Source organism: Crassostrea angulata, chromosome 3 (assembly GCF_025612915.1).
Source record: "Crassostrea angulata isolate pt1a10 chromosome 3, ASM2561291v2, whole genome shotgun sequence".
In the NCBI taxonomy this organism is placed as follows: Eukaryota; Metazoa; Mollusca; class Bivalvia; order Ostreida; family Ostreidae; genus Magallana; species Magallana angulata.
The window spans coordinates 3,466,846-3,485,200 of NC_069113.1; the positions used below are offsets into that span (position 1 = coordinate 3,466,846).

General features: G+C 36.1%; 3 protein-coding genes across 3 annotated transcripts; 1 reads left to right on the forward strand and 2 right to left on the reverse strand.

Moving 5' to 3' along the window:
* The first annotated feature begins 597 nt into the window (after positions 1–597).
* LOC128176311 (transmembrane emp24 domain-containing protein 7-like) lies at positions 598–2,542 on the forward strand. The gene has a single exon (XM_052842564.1). It carries the CDS (start codon positions 1,099–1,101, stop codon positions 1,774–1,776), a length of 678 nt encoding a protein of 225 aa, XP_052698524.1. The 5' UTR covers positions 598–1,098; the 3' UTR covers positions 1,777–2,542.
* On the reverse strand, positions 2,277–4,564 carry LOC128176312 (uncharacterized). The gene is made up of 2 exons (XM_052842566.1): positions 4,059–4,564; positions 2,277–2,992 (listed from the first exon to the last, which is right to left on the reverse strand). The coding sequence occupies exons 1-2, from the start codon at positions 4,505–4,507 to the stop codon at positions 2,944–2,946; spliced, it is 498 nt and encodes a 165-aa protein (XP_052698526.1). The 5' UTR covers positions 4,508–4,564; the 3' UTR covers positions 2,277–2,943.
* Positions 4,565–4,756: 192 nt separating this feature from the next.
* On the reverse strand, positions 4,757–17,605 carry LOC128176310 (calpain-9-like). The gene is made up of 17 exons (XM_052842563.1): positions 17,125–17,605; positions 15,213–15,294; positions 14,829–15,090; positions 14,345–14,525; positions 13,518–13,601; positions 12,617–12,717; positions 12,073–12,150; positions 10,495–10,652; positions 9,818–9,978; positions 9,325–9,536; positions 9,080–9,182; positions 8,737–8,794; positions 8,255–8,313; positions 7,363–7,431; positions 7,069–7,264; positions 6,805–6,857; positions 4,757–6,673 (listed from the first exon to the last, which is right to left on the reverse strand). The coding sequence occupies exons 1-17, from the start codon at positions 17,512–17,514 to the stop codon at positions 6,650–6,652; spliced, it is 2,271 nt and encodes a 756-aa protein (XP_052698523.1). The 5' UTR covers positions 17,515–17,605; the 3' UTR covers positions 4,757–6,649.
* Positions 17,606–18,355: the final 750 nt, after the last annotated feature.

Consider the following 18,355-nt stretch of genomic DNA (forward strand, 5'->3'; position numbering starts at 1 on the left):
AAGGGTATGATATGAAAAACGACCAGTACTTACGTATTTTGAGAATATTATCCGAACAATTACTAGTATACTTCCGCTCGAAATTTCACAGGAACTGAACAAATCTCATTGAAGTCTCGTTAACTTTCATTCGAGCACCTCTGGATTTATTACATACTTAGCAACGATAAAAAAACATTCTGAACACATTCGCAGGGGCGTTATTGGATAAACTGAGACTCGTGTATCATAAAAGAACTCATGTGGGTGTATCAGCACGTGGTTTTTGTATTTCACACATTGACAGGTATTCTAAATCTTCTGTTGGTTTCATTTTTTTTTTATCAGTGGCCTTTCCAGGAAATGTATTCCTGTATCATAATCAGGATTGAATCAAGGTGTTTCCATATTACGATAGAATGTAACCGAGAAATTAACCATTGTATCGGAGGTCCGGACTACCGCTGATCAGTGCTACCGTTATGTACATGCTCTTTTTATTGTATTTTATTGGCATTATTTATTTCGTCAAACATGAGAACATTTACCTCTATTCTATGAAAAGAAACTAGATTTCAGAAAATGGCCTTCATTACTTGATAACTTGTATATGTTGAAATTCGTACACTAGCACCTTGTTTCCTTCATTATAAAGCCGAATTATAACTAATTTTCCTTTTGGGGGTCGGGGCTATATTCATTATGAGGTATATTTGTTTTTGGTTTAGTTGTTGATTTGTTTTGTTCTGGGTTTTTTTTCAATTAAAAAACTTGTCAAGTTATTTTTTAATCAATTAATCGATTATCGATGTTCATAGTGCACGTCTTGATGTGACATGTCATACACACAAAAGAAACAATCTCATGGAATCTGAACATGTGTCGCGTCTATACACATCACATATAAGACGTTTGATGGTATCGTGTTGGATGAATGAACATGAGGATATTACACTGTTAGAGGAGGCAAGACGTTCTCTGTTGTCCCAAGTCCCTCCATCTGTTGCCGTGTCCTGTCAATAGGCTCAGTGTCACGTGGCAGTCTCCATCTACCGGCCTTGTCCACGAGTACAATACTCAATGAAACATCAGAGATGATCAAGAATCCTACGATACATCATGGCGTCCCTCACACGACACTCGGTTAGCCTAAGGAGTGTTTGGCTTATTTTCTTGTTCATAACCTGTAAAACAATTGCTGGTGCGAGTGCGAGCGGAACATCGCTCATATTCGAATTACCTGACAAGGAGAATTATTGTTTCTCGGAAGAGTTCAGTGGAATTTCTGTGGGGAAGCGATTTAGATTTCAGTATAAAGTGATACGAGGAGGCAATAACGACGTCGACGCCAAAGTTGTCTCTCCTAATGGATTAGTTCTTTTCAAGGAACTGAAGAAACACGATGGAGCATTCGTGTTTGATTCGTCTAGAGGTGAATTCAGATTTTGTTTTGGAAATGAGTTTTCCACCTTTACGCACAAAATCGTGTACTTTGAGCTACAGAACCAAGAGGTTTCTAATCTCGCTGTAGAGGCCGGTGACGTAGTACCCACCGTCAAAACCTCAGCCGAGGCTTCCTGTGACGTCATTCACGAGCAAATGTCGTCTGTTGTTACCCATCAAAGAGATTATCGCATAAAGGAATCCATGGGCCGACATCTAGCGGATAATATGAACAAGGGGGTGACGTGGTGGTCTGTGGGACAGACGATCGTCATCTTATTGGCGGGAGCTGGCCAAGTTTTTCTACTTAAGACATTTTTTACGGAAAGAGTGCCAACAAAACAAGACGCTTAATCACGTGACTTTGTCCTTAAATTTTTCTAACTCGCAGAGTACTTATTGGAAACATTAGATATATTCATGAAACATTAGATATATTCATTACATGCAGTGTGTTTAAATAAATGATTCTGGCTTTATCATAGGTTTTTATATACATGTCACGGCCAGAAAGGACCTTAGGTTTGGTAGTTAATATCAGATAAAGATTCAATCTAAATCGTTTTCAAACATACTTACTACAGTAACGACCAAATATTTATAAATAAACAAACATAAAATTTATCGTCAGAACAGTCATTTGTGTTTTAATCTTAATTTTGGTTCAGGATTGATTAATATTAGGACAGGTTTATTGATCGTATGCAATCAATGATTATGCGCTTTGGGCGACTTTAATGTTTTCATAATTTTTTGATGGATTAAGAATTTGGACTAAAATAGACAAGATGTTCGCCAATATGTCACATCAAAATATGTTGGTTTCATCGAACACTAGTATAACGACAAGGCAATTGTGATTGGATATTTAATTGGAGAAATCAACATATATAAGTTATCTGGTAGGTAATCCTCATGACAAAATACTCGGCATTTCTATATCATAAAATAACAAATAATTTTATATATAACCTTACATCATTAGAATATCAAAAACAATTCATTTTTGTTGATTTTATCAACTCGTTGTAATTCACCTTCTTCTAAAGAACGTATTAATTTTTCTTTATATACGGCACAACTCACAGCATAACTTGAGCAAATAACAAATGTAGAAAAATACAAAGATATGTATAAAAGTACGTAAAAATATGAAATCAACAATAAAAATGGGGACATAAAGCACCACGAGACTACTATGTGCACTAAATGAATGTGCTCCAAAAATCTAGAAAAACTGATAAAAATAATTACAAAAATCAACATAATACTGATTAAATTTTCCCTCACACTCATATTAAAATTAAAAGTAATGTCATCATCACATATTATGCAGGATGAACTAACACACATCTCTAAATACAAATCAAAAAAAATAAATTTAAAATAATAATAATAAGGACGTTCTGATATAATACTGGGATGGTCTGAAATCGGCGGGGAAAATATTGACCAATGGACAACGGTAAATCTTATGACACACTCCTGTAACGCGTTACGTATCTGTAACTTTACTGTAACTCAGTGTAATTTGAAGAGCTTGTTTGTCGTGTGCATATCGTCAGCATACCTAAAAGATATGATTTAGAAATATTAAAAAAGGTGAATACATGTATAATCACAAAAAATTATAATGGCCAATTGATCTAACAAAATGACATGTAGTTCATTTGATCCTTTTTCTCCCTCAAAGTTGATCATTGGCTTAATTTTTATCTATATAATACGAGACTTTGGTTTAGGACTTGCCCAAAAAAGGAAAAGGTAAGCAAGTTCATAAACCTAATGCTCTCACATTACTTGTTGATGCTAGCACATAATGAATGGTGTGTGTTATATACAACAAATAATAAAATGAAACGGGCATAACTTCTAAACAATGGTCAAATCTAAACCTTTTATACATCATATTTTTACTTGAAAAACAACAAAGTATTGAAAAAATTGTCCAGCAATTTAATAAAGAGGAGTTGCGCTGAAAACTGTTTCAGTAGTGAATTCAATACGTAATTGCAAATCCCTAATTCCCGGGAATCGGAATTCCCTGTAAATGTGCCCACACACACCTTATTAAATACAACTCTTATAATCAATTTTGTACGGGGTTTTATTTTAGGTCTCTCAATTTAAAACTAAGAAAAATAATGGATTTTTGTCCTCGACTGACGGACAGGCCAAAAACAGTATATACCCGCAGATCGTTACATGAATAGTAAGATAGAGTTATCACCGAAACAAAAACAAAAACACAAATCCGCACAGTCGCGAGCGTATCATTAATCATCGTCAGTTCTGGTCGTCATCGATGTGGCGCATCATGGTTTTGACGACAACAATCGTACTGTGTCATCACGTGTACAGTTCATCTACAGAGTTTACTTGTCGAGATCTCTCTGATCTGAATGCATCAATAATTCATTGTTTCTTTAGACATTTAAATGAACAATTTCATTGTTGTAAGAGATCGTAATATGGCTAGTGTCAAAGAGGGATTTGTAAGGAGGATTTACTTTAATGTTCCGAAATGGAGCACGATAACTGACAAACCATTTAATCCCTGAGGTGTATATATTATAATGTTCTTCTGACAATGGAATTTGAAATACAGTGTACGTTATTATGATTCATAGATTTACCTTCCCATGGGGCTGTTAATGATAGGAAATCTTTTAGGGGTGGTGTCAGCATACGCAACTGGCAACTCACTACCAGTGCCCCAGTTCTGAGGCTGGAAGCGGACTAAATATCCTCTGGATGGCAGCATTTGCCTGAGCGTGGAATACTCCTCACACCGCGTGCTAGGATGAGACTTGAATACATTGTGTCCAGGGCCCCGATCAAATGTTCTCAATGGTGGGTCTGTGACGGGCATCCAATGCTGTTCAGCATAGGGCAGTTCTTTTGGCGCCAGGAGCTTGTGGCGAGGGACGGGGGCCGTGGACCTAAGGTCTGTGGGGACGTAGCGCTTAGTAACCCACACAGTCTCGGTGGGCTGGTTCCTCGCGTTCGCTGCCTCTCTTTCCTGGAGGTACTTACTGTAAGCGTGTTTGTAAGCGCCAAAAGCGCCCATGCTGAGGGCCGTCATTTTGGAGGATAGTTAGCGTCGTGTTACCAGGCCAGTTGTCAACAAGATCAATGTCGATCTTATTCAGCATGGCGCTTACAAATGAAATTCAAAGCGGTAGCGGTATAGTTATCCGGAATTAAATCCCTTTGTTATTTCCACCAAATTTGAATAGTGTGCTAGCTCAAAACGAAACGATATCTTATAAGAAAATATTTCCTTGTTCAAAATAGATTATGGACAACACAAAAAACTGAAACGAAAAAGATAATGTTGGAAAAATTATTTTAATTTTTAATTTTTTAAACAATTTGTCAGTAGGTAATTATGTTCCCAAACACTGTCATAATGCACAGATACACTATAGAATTTTAAAACAAAAATAAATATAATCAGTTATTGATCATTTCCTACCATATATGGTACGTAGGTTCATATACATAGCAACAAATAAATTATCATAACAATTAGATCAATTATCATCAAAAGTACAGAACGATCAATCAAGATCTGTTTCAACAATATCATGTAACTATTCTAAAAGTTCTTTTAAAATGCACCTCCAAAACTAAATTCAAAAGAATTAGAAATCGAATAAAAGTTATTGAAACACACACAAAAAAAACTCTAATTAAAATAAAAATTGAGTCAACTAAAATAATCTGACTTCGTATAAAAATGAACAATGCCTACCAGTTAAGACAACAGTATGGCATTTGATGCAGTGTTAATACTGGTGCTGCAGCAATATGCACAATTAATATTAGTACACTAACACTTAAATCTACATGTTTATAATTGTGTTACCTCAGTACACAAATATCAGATCACTTATTGGTACATGTGCACTTATAGCTACGTTGAGTTACTATGCACAGAATACATCTATCAGATTATTTATTGTAAGCATACACGTACACATAATTTTACCTACATGATGCCACAGTGCAGTGAATATCAGATCTTTGTTCGGTAAATCTACAATAATTTACCTACATATAGTGTAATCACAGTAAACAAATATCAGATCAATGGCAGATTGTTACATGTAAGACCTAAACTTGTTACAACCAATCTGTGATTGTAGATATGAAGAGAACAACTGGCTTATGTCATAATTCAAGTTCTTGAAAGAATGGAATGTGTTTTCTATTTCACAATGGAATTAGTTTGTTTAATGCAAACAAATAGCTGCCTGTTTCTAAATCATTTCAATCATGGAAAAGGTTTGGAATGATCTTAGTGAACCACACCTGATAAATAAAAAAAAATATATTAATAACCTCTATTTATATCGTAATTACACATATATATTCAATCACAACCAGTTAATAAATAATCAATTAAATACAAATAAAATCAATTTAAAAAAAAAAAACATTTTGTACAAATATAAAATAACAGGACACTCCTCTAGAAAGGCTTGTATATTAAGATAAAAAAAAAAAATACATTTAAAATTAGCGGTCATTAGACAAACCACATCTTTCCCTGTATGTATAACTGTCAAAAACATAATTACTTTACATACAAGAAATCTGGTTAAGAAAAGGTAATAAAATGATAATAGAAGATACTCAGATCAGTCATAATGTACAATCTTAACCAAAGAATATACAGATGAGTAGATTCCAATATAACCACCCCGGGACTTTGCTGGGAGCCAGAGGGTGGGTGAAATTCCTGAGGTAATTGAGCAGATGCAGATATAGCTTATAACCCTGTGTAATCCAAAAAATTGTTTGATACAGAACACGATATCACAAACAAAGATCAAACTGGCTTCAGGTAAGGTGGCTTATCATGTTGTCACATGGCTTATGACACCATCATTTGGCAACTACCGGTAATATCGTGATCTTATTTGTTTTCCCTGTTGTCAAAATGTTCACCACTTGTTGTTTCATTGTCAAAACTAAACTGTCATTAAGTTGACTATGTTGCTCACTTAGTTGTCATGCTGGTTCCAGAACTTAATATGGCTTTACATGTAACTTGGTTCACTTCCCATATTGTCATGCCTTGTTGCTATAACAATTGTTCAAAAGACTACTGTGTACTTGAGGGGGTCCCGAACACAGATGTGTTGTCCCACAGTACTAACTCTACCACGGCCAGAGATCGCTCCATGGACTACCGCAGTCATCCATTATAGTCCATGTATCAGGATACTCCTTTCTTTAACCACTGAAATACACAAAACAGCTAGGTTAAACATTTACAAGTTGCATATGAAATATACTTTAAAAACTCTTCCTTCAGTAACCAAGAGACTCCAGTAGTACAGGTGTCTTTCTATTAATGTGTGTTAGATTTACCTCTGGTAAAGATAATGTCACAAGGTCATTTTTCTTTAACTTGTCAAATTCATCTGAAATGTTCAAATTTCATCATAATGATTAATTTACATGTATGAGCAATAACAATTATTTATAAAGATGTTGTCATCTTACATATTTTGCCATTAAAGTAGATTGTTAGGAAATGATAAATAAATATCCTTGCATATTGCTTATCCTGCATTATCAAATTTATTTAAAAAAACAAAAGAAACAGACGAAAAGTAAGAGCTCAAAACTTACTGAAAAGCTTCATAAGTTTTCCAAGACAAATAAAGTAGCTATCTAGACTGAGATTGAACTGTTCGTCTGTGTAACGCCAAACTAACGATTTCATGGTAGAGTTGTCCACCTTGAACCCTGCTGCTCCCAACACTCGTCTGAGTTCAAACGAGCTGAGCATACCCGAGCCATCTACGTCATACTGGTAAAACAGTCTCTGCAAGAGCAGTTCATAAAGCTTAAGTCACTCATTTGTTAAATTCACAACTGCCAACTTTCAAAAAAAAAAAATTGTCCACTTTTGTGTGTGCTTACCTTCCAGCTCTGAAGTAACTTCCACAGATACAAGAATTCTGTGAATCCTAGTTTACCTGAACCATCAACCTGGAGTTTGTCAAGGTAAAACATAGTTTTATTGCCTTTCACAATGTCAAAATCTAAAGATAAGTTATTTGATTTTACTTGACGCACACAGTTCTTATAGAATCTAAAATACTTGCCATAAAATCATCAGAACCCATATGCGCTAAAGCTTTAACTCCCATATCTTAACCAGTCAACACATACTTGTACCAAAAAATCGACATAATCCACTTAAAATTCTTCTAATTCCCAATGACCAGTAATAAGATCAGCAGTGGAACTTCTTGATTGTTATATTGCTTACTTATTTAATTTGAACAGTCGACATGTATATCCTCCTAAATGTTTGAACAGATTATATTATCCTGATTTTATTTTCGCCCCTTTTGCCCTCGTTGTCAGTAGGTGAATTGAAGACTGAGCGAAATCCAATATCTCAAACTAAATTTCTTTACACAACTGTACATGTGTCTGGTTGAATTCAAGACGGGGCGAAACTATTTGCAAGTGTTAAAGGGCGAAAATTCCATGGGGTGAAAATAACCCTGTATACAGTATATCATCCTGATCATTTGAGCAGTTTTATATCATCCAGATTATTTGAACAGTTTTATATCATCCTGGTTATTTGAACAGTTTTATATCATCCCGATTACATGTATTTGAACAGTTTTATATCATCTTGAGTATTGGAACAGGTCTATATCATCCTGGCTATTCAAACAGGTTTATATCATCCTGGCTATTTGAACAGGTTATATCATCCTGGCTATTTGAACAGGCTATATCATCCTGGCTATTTGAACAGGTTATATCATTCTGATTATTTGAGATAAAAGGATACATCCAGCAGCGATACAAATGTTTTACATGCATCAATACCAAGGTGCTTGTGGAGAGGTTCTGAAAAAGACATCATCATTTAAGTTCACAAAACTCAATTTCTTATCAATCAAGTGTAGGAGCCAAGTGCAAAGAGCTGAATATCATATAATTATGCAAGGAAATGTTAGAACACTCCTACCGAGCCCCCTTAAGGTTTACAACATACCGGTACTTTTGGCTCATGACTCTGCTTATCATTTAAGAGATGCATATATTAATCACCAAAAAAATCTTCATTAATGTTAACTCCATCAGGCAATAAAAAAAAGATCAAAATATTAGAGCATTTGAAACATTCAGGTTAAACTACACAAATTAGGAAAACAGCAGTTTTTGACTTAAAAATCATTTCTTAATATTTAATATAGCAATGTTTCAGAGACCAAAGTTCAACAGCCTACATAATTACTACAGGTTAATACAATAAAAAACATAATTTACCTTTCTGTAAGGCTTCATTCAAGGTTGTCTGTAATTCATAGGGACTGACCTCCATATCCTTAAAAGAAAAGCCAAGAAATAAGAACCAAATTCATCTTTATATGTAAGCCACTCGGAAACTTGAGAGTTAGTAAACGAAATAATACATTTATTGTAATTAAAATGTAATATCAAAGTAAAGCAACATTCTGGTCCTTTTGTCAAGTTGATAATGGTGTATTTTACCAATTTTTTAAACTCAAAAGCCATTTTTTTTACTTGAGTTTAAAAACAAATCACATACTTTTGAACAAAGCAATGGCTGCAACTTCATGTCATAAACAGAGTTCAAAGCATGAATTACCTCGCCTGAGACAGAGTGAAAGAAGCGCTTGAAGTGGTCCTCTTTTTCTTTGTCGGTGGAGGGGAGGGGCACCTCTTCTCTGACCGGGGCATCATCTGCTTCCCTAAAGAAACAATACACAATAAGTAAACACTCCTATATTTATCCTCTTAAATGTAACACAGAAGATGGTTCTAAAATATGCCACCATTGATGAGCTAATCAGAATACAAGGACAATATAAACATGAATCTCTCTCCACTTACTCCACGCGGTTCCTGTTCTCAAAGAAGAATCGCAGGTAGAAGGCCGCCTCCTCATTCTGGTCCCATGTACAGGGAACCACCACATACTCCCCCGGAGGCAGGGAGAGCCGCGCGATTCGTTGACGCATGTTGATGAAGTGGCCGCTAGACTCTACACTCTGATTCGTCTCAAAGAAGTCCTTCTTCAGCGGGACAGGGAGACTCTGCATTAACTGGAAGTAAGAGAGATTACTTTTAATTGAACAGCCTCAATATATAAAGTAATTTACACCGAAGTTATCAATAATTACTGCAGGGATTTATTAATTATTAATTTTTACTTATAAGAAGCGTTAGTGCAAAAGACCCTTCGAAAAAAAGCTCTTTGAAATAAAAATTGAAATAAATGTTGCATTTTAAAAACATATCCTAAATAAATCTATTTTTCATCATCTTGCTTGCTGGTATCCAGAAAAACCCAGAGATTTGTATGGAAAATTTTGTGCTTTTTTACCCTGTAAACAAGAAAGCCGATGTAGATGAGCTTCTCTCCTTTGTGCTTGATTTTTCTGCGATCTTTCTGCATCAGTTGGACGATAAAGCTACACATCTTATCTGCATCCTCATCTGTGTCAGACAAGGTCACCTTGAACTGAGGGTTTGTCCAATGAGACCCTACCAAGCAAAAGAAATGGCCTTATATCAAGTACAACTTATCTTACAATCAATCTCCAATCCTTAGCAATGTTCGATAACTCTGAATTAACCAGAATATTTTATTCATACCATAAATCTGCATTTTACAATTCAATTAGTCTTGTAATGTTAATATTACACACAGCTTTTCAACAAACTGCTTGACTTAGTAGCTCCACGGAGACCTACTCCCTAAAAGTAAAGGGGTTTAAGCCACCCATGCACTGGTACAACCTTTTTTTCTAATTTGATCTCAACTTGTAAACATCATTTATTTCATTATATCCATCTTGGCCAAATAGCAATAACTTCGTAAAATGCATGGCTACCATCAAAAAATTCTTCAAATTTTATTTCATTTAAAAAGTTTGAATGATAAATAACATTTTTGCAATAAAAAAAATACTTTGAGGAAATTGAGGCTGAGGAACGGAGAACCTTAAAATGCCAAGTTAAAGACCAGAAAACCAGCTAATGCTATCTATTGCTGTGTACCTCTGTACTTGGGTCGACCCCCTGCATTAAACCCTCTGAGCCAGCGTTCGTGATATTCTGAAGTGTGCCACTGTTTGGGCATTTCAACAGGAGAATCCGGTGTCAAGTTACAAATCTCTACTGTATCAAAGTGATGCATGAAGTCAGTAAACTCCATCCTGAAAAAAATACATGTATTTCTAATCAATGTACTGTAAAAAGCATGCATCCTCTATTTACTTTACAAAAGGGATAAGTTACTCTTACATCCTTAAGGTGGCTCACTACACCGTGAAATATTTTCTCAAAATCAGCAGAAAATTACTTGATTATGATAGATATTATAATGGATAAGAAGTATTTAAGTCTAATAGGCAAAACATGTGCAATTTTGGATGAAAAATTGAATTTTCAAAAATGTTATTCATTTAACATTAACAAAAGCTCCTGGTGGATTCGAACTCATGATCTACGGATTAGAAGCCCAATACTTTAACCACTGAGCTACAACAATATACAACCCAATCAAACGATATAAACAGTTTAACAAAACATTTAAACCATCTTGTGAGGCATCTTCGCTAGCCAAGGGTTTTCGGTCCACTTTGCTCCCCATAAACCCTTGGCGGATTTCATTAGGAAAACTCGGTGACAAGCTCCGTTTTATGATTGGCTGCAGCTGCGAGTAGCTGATCCAATCGCAGTGCTTGTAAATATAAACTTTAAAAGAAAATACATTTGTGATCTTTGGTAAAACATTCGGTGCTTTTAACAAGTTGAGACACAAGTTCTCGAGTACAGTGCCTCCCCAACGATGGTCTAACAAGATCGCTTTAAAAACCTATATATTTTACTGGGATTGAACATAGTTCTACAAACTTGTCAAGGCTCGTGTGATAGCATGGGAAGTAAACATGGCGAATGTAAAGTTGCATATCTCGTTAGTATATGCTTATGGTTATTGCTTTTAAGGGTTCAATGAGCTGAGTTTTATTTAATTTCTTTGGTCCGCAATATTCACGACAACGATACCTGGTTTTATGGCATGAAAGCTTTCATATAAATCGGCGACTTTTTCACTCCCGGTACAGGTCCTTACAAAACACTATGATCAAAACATCCTGTACTTTCCCTAGATTATAACTTAATTCGTATTTAATAAAATCGTTAATTATGTTCCAATATTCGGTAGTCAATATGTTTTCAAGTTGTATTAATGCCATGATGTGTATATAGCTTAACCCATTGTTTAATTCGATTAAAATGTAAATATGCAAGGGACGCAACTCAAGTTGCTCGCTAGATAGCGCCACCACATCACCGAGTTTTCGTAATGAAATCCGCCAAAGGTTTTTGGGGAGCAAAGTGGACCGAAAACCCTTGGCTAGCGAAAATGCTTGTGAGGTAGTTTCTTAAAAAGAATAAGTGTAGATGTAGTGAGGTACCTTAAGGATGAGAATTTAACTTATAGGTACTCGATTTGACTTAAATTATTTTGACCAAAATAATACTTTATGCACTTTGAATGATAACAGATACAGATGGTAATCATCTAATTCCTTGAGTAATATGATGAACTCTTTATGTAGAAATCATTACCAGAATTCACCATCATCCCTGAAGATAAGCCCCATTTTTTCTCGGTCATCTGCAGGAATGCTGTTCCATTCTCGAGATCTGAAAAATTATACCATATCAGAACATATTGCAAATCTTTGTTACAAGTTTTTACTTGCTTTTATTTAGTATTCTGTCACTTCAATGTGATATCGTGTTTATTGCATGTATTAAAATCCATTTTCCACTATCTTAGTAATCATTGCTCTACATGATCTGAGCTAAATGTAATATTTGTGTGTCCTTTGTCCAATACACTGAGTGGCTTAGTTTCTGACATGTATCAAATGGCTGCTGTAGACTGCACCCCACTTACTGTAAATTCTTTATTTTACTCAAGTACTTAATCCACTGTTTTGTATCAAATCACGAGAATATAAAATCACGATCATCAAATTTTTTTAAATAATTTTCTTTTTTTGAATACTGTCTGAATAATAAAAGTGGATTTTTAAATCTGCGAAGGTTCTTTTCACCAATTTATATGCAAATTAATTTCTTGCGTTTAATTAGGAATCTACAGTACCTGTCTCCCCATGACCCTTTCCATTCCACCTTGTTGCCCCATGGGTTTCGAACCCGGATCAGGGTGATTGGAGTCTCACGATTGTCTGACATCAGTAAAATCTACAAAACAAACAGTTTCAATAGTAAAGCCTTAAATATTCATTTAGATGTCATTACAGTGTCTTATGAAAAATTTATTACATGGGTCCCGGTGATATCCACCTCATATTGAAGCAAACTATGATATTAAAAAGCTGATATTCTATTCCTTAAAGTACACTGTGATTCGTAGGAGTGTTCAATGGATCAATCTCTTACCTCCCTGAGATCTGTGACACTGAAAGCATGCTCAGTCTCTTACCTCGCTAAGATCAGTGACATTTTAAGCATGCTCAATCTCTTACCTCCATTAGATCTGTGACACTGTAAGCATGCTCAATCTCTTACCTCCCTGAGATCTGTGACATTTTAAGCATGCTCAATCTCTTACCTCCCTTAGATCTGTGACACTATAAGCATGCTCAATCTCTTACCTCCCTGAGATCTGTGACACTATAAGCATGCTCAATCTCTTACCTCCCTTAGATCTGTGACACTGTAAGCATGCTTAATCTCTTACCTCCCTAAGATCAGTGACATTTTAAGCATGCTCAATCTCTTACCTCCCTGAGATCTGTGACACTGTAAGCATGCTCAATCTCTTACCTCCATTAGATCTGTGACACTGTAAGCATGCTCAATCTCTTACCTCCCTTAGATCTGTGACACTATAAGCTTGCTCAATCTCTTACCTCCCTGAGATCTGTGACACTATAAGGATGCTCAATCTCTTACCTCCCTTAGATCTGTGTCACTGTAAGCATGCTCAATCTCTTACCTCCCTTAGATCTGTGACACTATAAGCTTGCTCAATCTCTTACCTCCCTGAGATCTGTGACACTGTAAGCATGTCCTGCCACCAGACCACTGGGTAATTTCTGCTCTCCTTGGTTACCCTTCACCGGCTGGAAATAATCAAAAAACAATTTCTAATCTTCAAACTGATTATCACAAATCAATGGCTAATACATGTATATAAATGCTTCATCTCGGTACACTTGAAATTTTTTTACTGTACATTGAAAGTAAATTGCAGTCTTTCAACACTGCAGTCTAGTACTCATTGACACTGTTAAATGAAATTCACACTTGACTTACATTATGTTGAATTACAGTCAACTCGTAACCAAACTGACTCATACCTAAACAGACTTGTAATCAAATAGTCCAAGTAAAAAATGAATTCTTTTATAATATTATGCCTGCCTTCAAAGAGTGAGAAGAATTTATAAATTTGTCAATATAATTAATTGCGTTTTAAGATATAAGATTGCATGTAAACAAAATTTCCTATCAAATGTTGATATAGGGACCTCTTTGGCAAACTAATAGGAGATGACATTAAATTATCAAAAATTCTACATTCAGTTACATGTATCTCATAATTTCTTAATTATCTGTAATATCAAAACCTAACTTTACAGCTCATCTTGATATTTACAATCCAAGTATCAATGTTTACCAATGGGCCAATGGATTATGAGTCAGTTTGGGTATGAGTCAGTTTGGGTACAACTTTACTTGACTCCCATTATGTCAGCAGAGGTATTCTATTTAAACTTACATTAATACCACAGCCAATCAGAGATAATTTATCTAAACTTACATTGATACCACAACCAATCAGAGATAATCTATCTAAACTTACATTGATACCACAACCAATCAGAGATTGTCTATCTAAGGCCTTGAACAGGATGTTGACGATATTTCTTGGGACGTTGGCGTTGACCCCCCTGAGTGTGTACCCCTCACAGATTCCACCGGTAAAGTCTGTCAAGGCGTCGGCTACATTCCCTCCCTTCAAGGCCTCATACGAACCATACAGTCTACAAAGGTGAAAATTCTTAAAATCAGCACTAAAAGATTTTATCTTCTAATGGCTGATACCATTTTCATAACATGTAAGGATTTATTAAAGATCAAAATTACTCTTTCAAATTAAATTAAATTACTGCTTTATTTATTTAGACAGTTTGGCACAGAGTTACTAATCTATATTTTGTTAATAAAAAAATTCTGATGGCTTAAAGCCACCTAATTATTTTGCTATATTTCTTAATCACTGATGAGCTAATTTACAGTTTACAATCAAACGTGTGGCTTTTAAGACTGTAATATACAGAACTCACTTGGCGTATGCCTTCTCCATCAGAGCTGCCCAGAACTCGTTTTTATGCCATGAGTGAACGAACATTAGCTGTCCACGGTAAGTTGGCAGCTGGTCATCCACAACAACCTCCACCCACCTGCCAAAATGCCAGAAATTAAATCGAAAGATCCCGGCATACCAGCCATCCTGAAACCCTTGGTCTGCGGGAACCACGCGGCGAAAGAGTTCGCGGTGATCAGGACTCGTCAAACAGGCAATGGCCGATACTACCCAGCAGTCACCTGATGATTTACAGAAAAGTCATGTGATTCAGTGGTTAAGTATCACATACCACTCATACACAAAAATCACACTTTTTTGCTTAAGACAAGGTTAAAACAAGTATTTATCGATAAAAACCTACCTAGATCTCCCTGAATAACATCAAACTTGGTGGCATTGTCTAGAAAGAATGCAGGCTTCAGTCGATGTTGAGCAGCAATCTCCTGGAAAACACAACAGATTGATGAAAACAAAGAAATGCAAGTGTTTATATATGTAGGTTTGATGGAAAAAGAAAAAAATATTGTGTTTATCAAATGATTCATATGTTAATAGAATAATATTTTCCCATCCTTTCTATCTCTTGATATCCCAATACTACAATCATCACACATTTTGGTTTCTCTTAAATAAATGACAGATAAATACTGTTAACTGTGAGGGTTGGTGCATTGCTATTTCTGTCAAATTACATCATATCCCACAACGTTTGCTGATTTTGCACAAAATGATTTAAACTCGAAAATGCTAACAGGCGTATGGACATATTGGTCAATGGAGAGAAGGATGCCATTCCATTATGTAACCCATCAAAGTGCTGGAAAACATACAATGATTCGATCTGTTAAATTATTTAAATATTGAGAATTTCAAGCTTTCTTGGTCCACTCCCCTTTTCTAAACCTTCTTGTAAAAGGTGTTAGAGTTGCCCCATATGGTTTATGTATACTGTCCATTCACTGTCAAAGACTCAGGTATACAGGTGAGGACAGGTGTACAGCTACAAACCTGATTACAATCAGTGCTGACAGGTAGAATGGCCTGAGAAAATACCTACACAACAACAGGTACAATATACAGGTAATACACAGGTAGGTGGTTGGTACAAAACACAGGTGATATCAGATTAGATCATCTTACATTTTGATGTACCTCTACAAAAAAAGACTTTCATTTGCATTGCCATGACTTCATCCATGTACTGAATTTTCCTGCTTGAAAATATAAGTACATGTACACTGAATAGTAGCTTTGCACTAAGTACTGTCACATGTTTGTGTGATCTTATGAGAAGCAGAGCTATTGGGCACCTCCATGCACCTCCATGCAATTACTTATTATGCAGTCTTTCAATCATAAAGCATATTTACAGAAAAAAAACTCACACCTTTTTTCCCTTAGAATAATTGATATGAGTTAAAGATTCAATGATGTATGCATGATATTTAAATAAGCAAAGCCTGAAATCTATTGCTCTTTGACCACTCACTAATGTCTGAGTTATTTTAACAGATTACATAAACTATGGTTAAAACCCGTTTTACCTGGGTATAGATTATATTGGATAATTTTAGATTCCAACTTTTTAAGAAGTATGTACATTTTTTTTATATTCCACTAGCATGTGTGCACTATGTTCAGAGTTGGAATACTACAATATATGGTTGTAATCGAAACTCACAGGAATGCAAGGGTTCCCTAAGCTCATTGACAGAAGCCCTGCATTCCTGGGTCGGTCTTTTGTTCAGTGACAGATCTTCTTTGAGTGATTATGTAAAGACTGCTGGTCTCTTTAATCTGATCAGAAAAATCTGGCCACGCTTCAGTTGATACATTTTTATACCTGAACGGTGGACAAAACACTAGTTTGGAAACATATCTATCACAATATACCCAAATATACCAAATCTTAATATAACACCATTAATTTGATAACTTTCAGCAGATGTAGACTTATTATGTTATTTACACACAACAAATTAAAGATGTTTTCATTCAAACTTTACAGAATTTAAATTGCTTTATGTGACTCATATCTAGTACATGCATGGTGTACTCTATTATTACTTTTTTTTTTTTAGATTATCACACAATACAAATACCAATTTTCTTTCAATTCCATTGAACTACAAATCTCTTTAAAGCTAGGCCTATGAATGAACTCAATAAACTATAGCCCCACCCAGTATGCTGCTCCCCTCCCTTAATTAATCCCCCCCCCCCTTCCGTCCCTTTGTGCATACTCGAGATAATTAAGATGACGACTGTCTCACCGTGGGTCTCTTCCACTCTATGCGGAAGGAGGGACTGCGGCTGTAGTAGACAGAACTCTCGTGGGCCAGGAACTCGGGGTCCTCGTACAAACGCCCGCGCCGCAGCCACTCCGAACGAATGTTGTCAAAGTGGCTCTTTCCTCGGTGATGGCGGCTATGGGAGTCCGCCTCACGCACGGTCAGGCGACTGGACACACCTGCATTGTGGAACTTCTCCAGGGACACCCCATTGTGGTACTGGTGGGGCAGAGCGTACGGGGGGTCGTTAGACTGAGAGGTCGATGTGTTGTTCTGTTGCAGAATGCTCGTGTTAGCGTACCCTGGGCCACTTGAAATGTCCATGTTTGTCACCCCTCGACTCATTCGAGTGTTTCCAGCTAGGTATGCCATTCCATGAAACCGTGGTTGTTTATTTACCTGATGCACACCTGTGTACCTTGTGTTTACATGGTTTACAATTCAGAAAACCGCTTCCTGTCAGAGGCCGTGCCTAGTTTTAAAAGGAGTAATTTGATTGGTTATTTCATCTTAGTCATTTATAGCTCGCCCGATAGACAGTGTAATTTCTGAATATTAAATATTTTGCATAAAATACATTATACTTGTGATTTTTGTGAAGTCACACGTGAAAGTATGTTGTGGGGGAGCTAAACTGGTTTAATTAGCGGAGCCATATCTAAAAATTAAAATTAGAAACACACACTATTGCTAAATAAAGAAAGACTGACATGAAAAAAAAAATCCTGAAAAGTCGGCAAAATGTGACACTTTAAAATCAAAAACGGAACAGGAGGGACATAAGCTTAAAGAAAAGATAGACGAGGGGGCAGAGGCGGTCCACCTTAATTGCAAAACAATAAAAGTAGGGGAAACTTTACAAACTTACTAACGAACAAACATATATCACATTTTAGGCACGTAGCATCGTTTTTGAAAGGGGGGGGGGGGGGTGGGGGCAGACTAATCCAAAAATCTTGATAAGCAAAAAATAAATAAATAAATTGAAAAAAGAGAAGTTTCCAAAATCTTCAAAATCCTAATCCGGGGGGGGGGGGGGGGGCATCTTAATTTCCTTACTTCATTCCAATTTTTTTAAACACCCCAAAAAAAGGGGGGGGGGGGGGGGCTCCATGATCATTCAATTTTTTATATGTAAATCAAAGAAATTTTTTTACTGCGAGAAAAAGTGGGGGAGCCACCCCCCCCCCCTCCCCCCCGATGCTACGTGCCT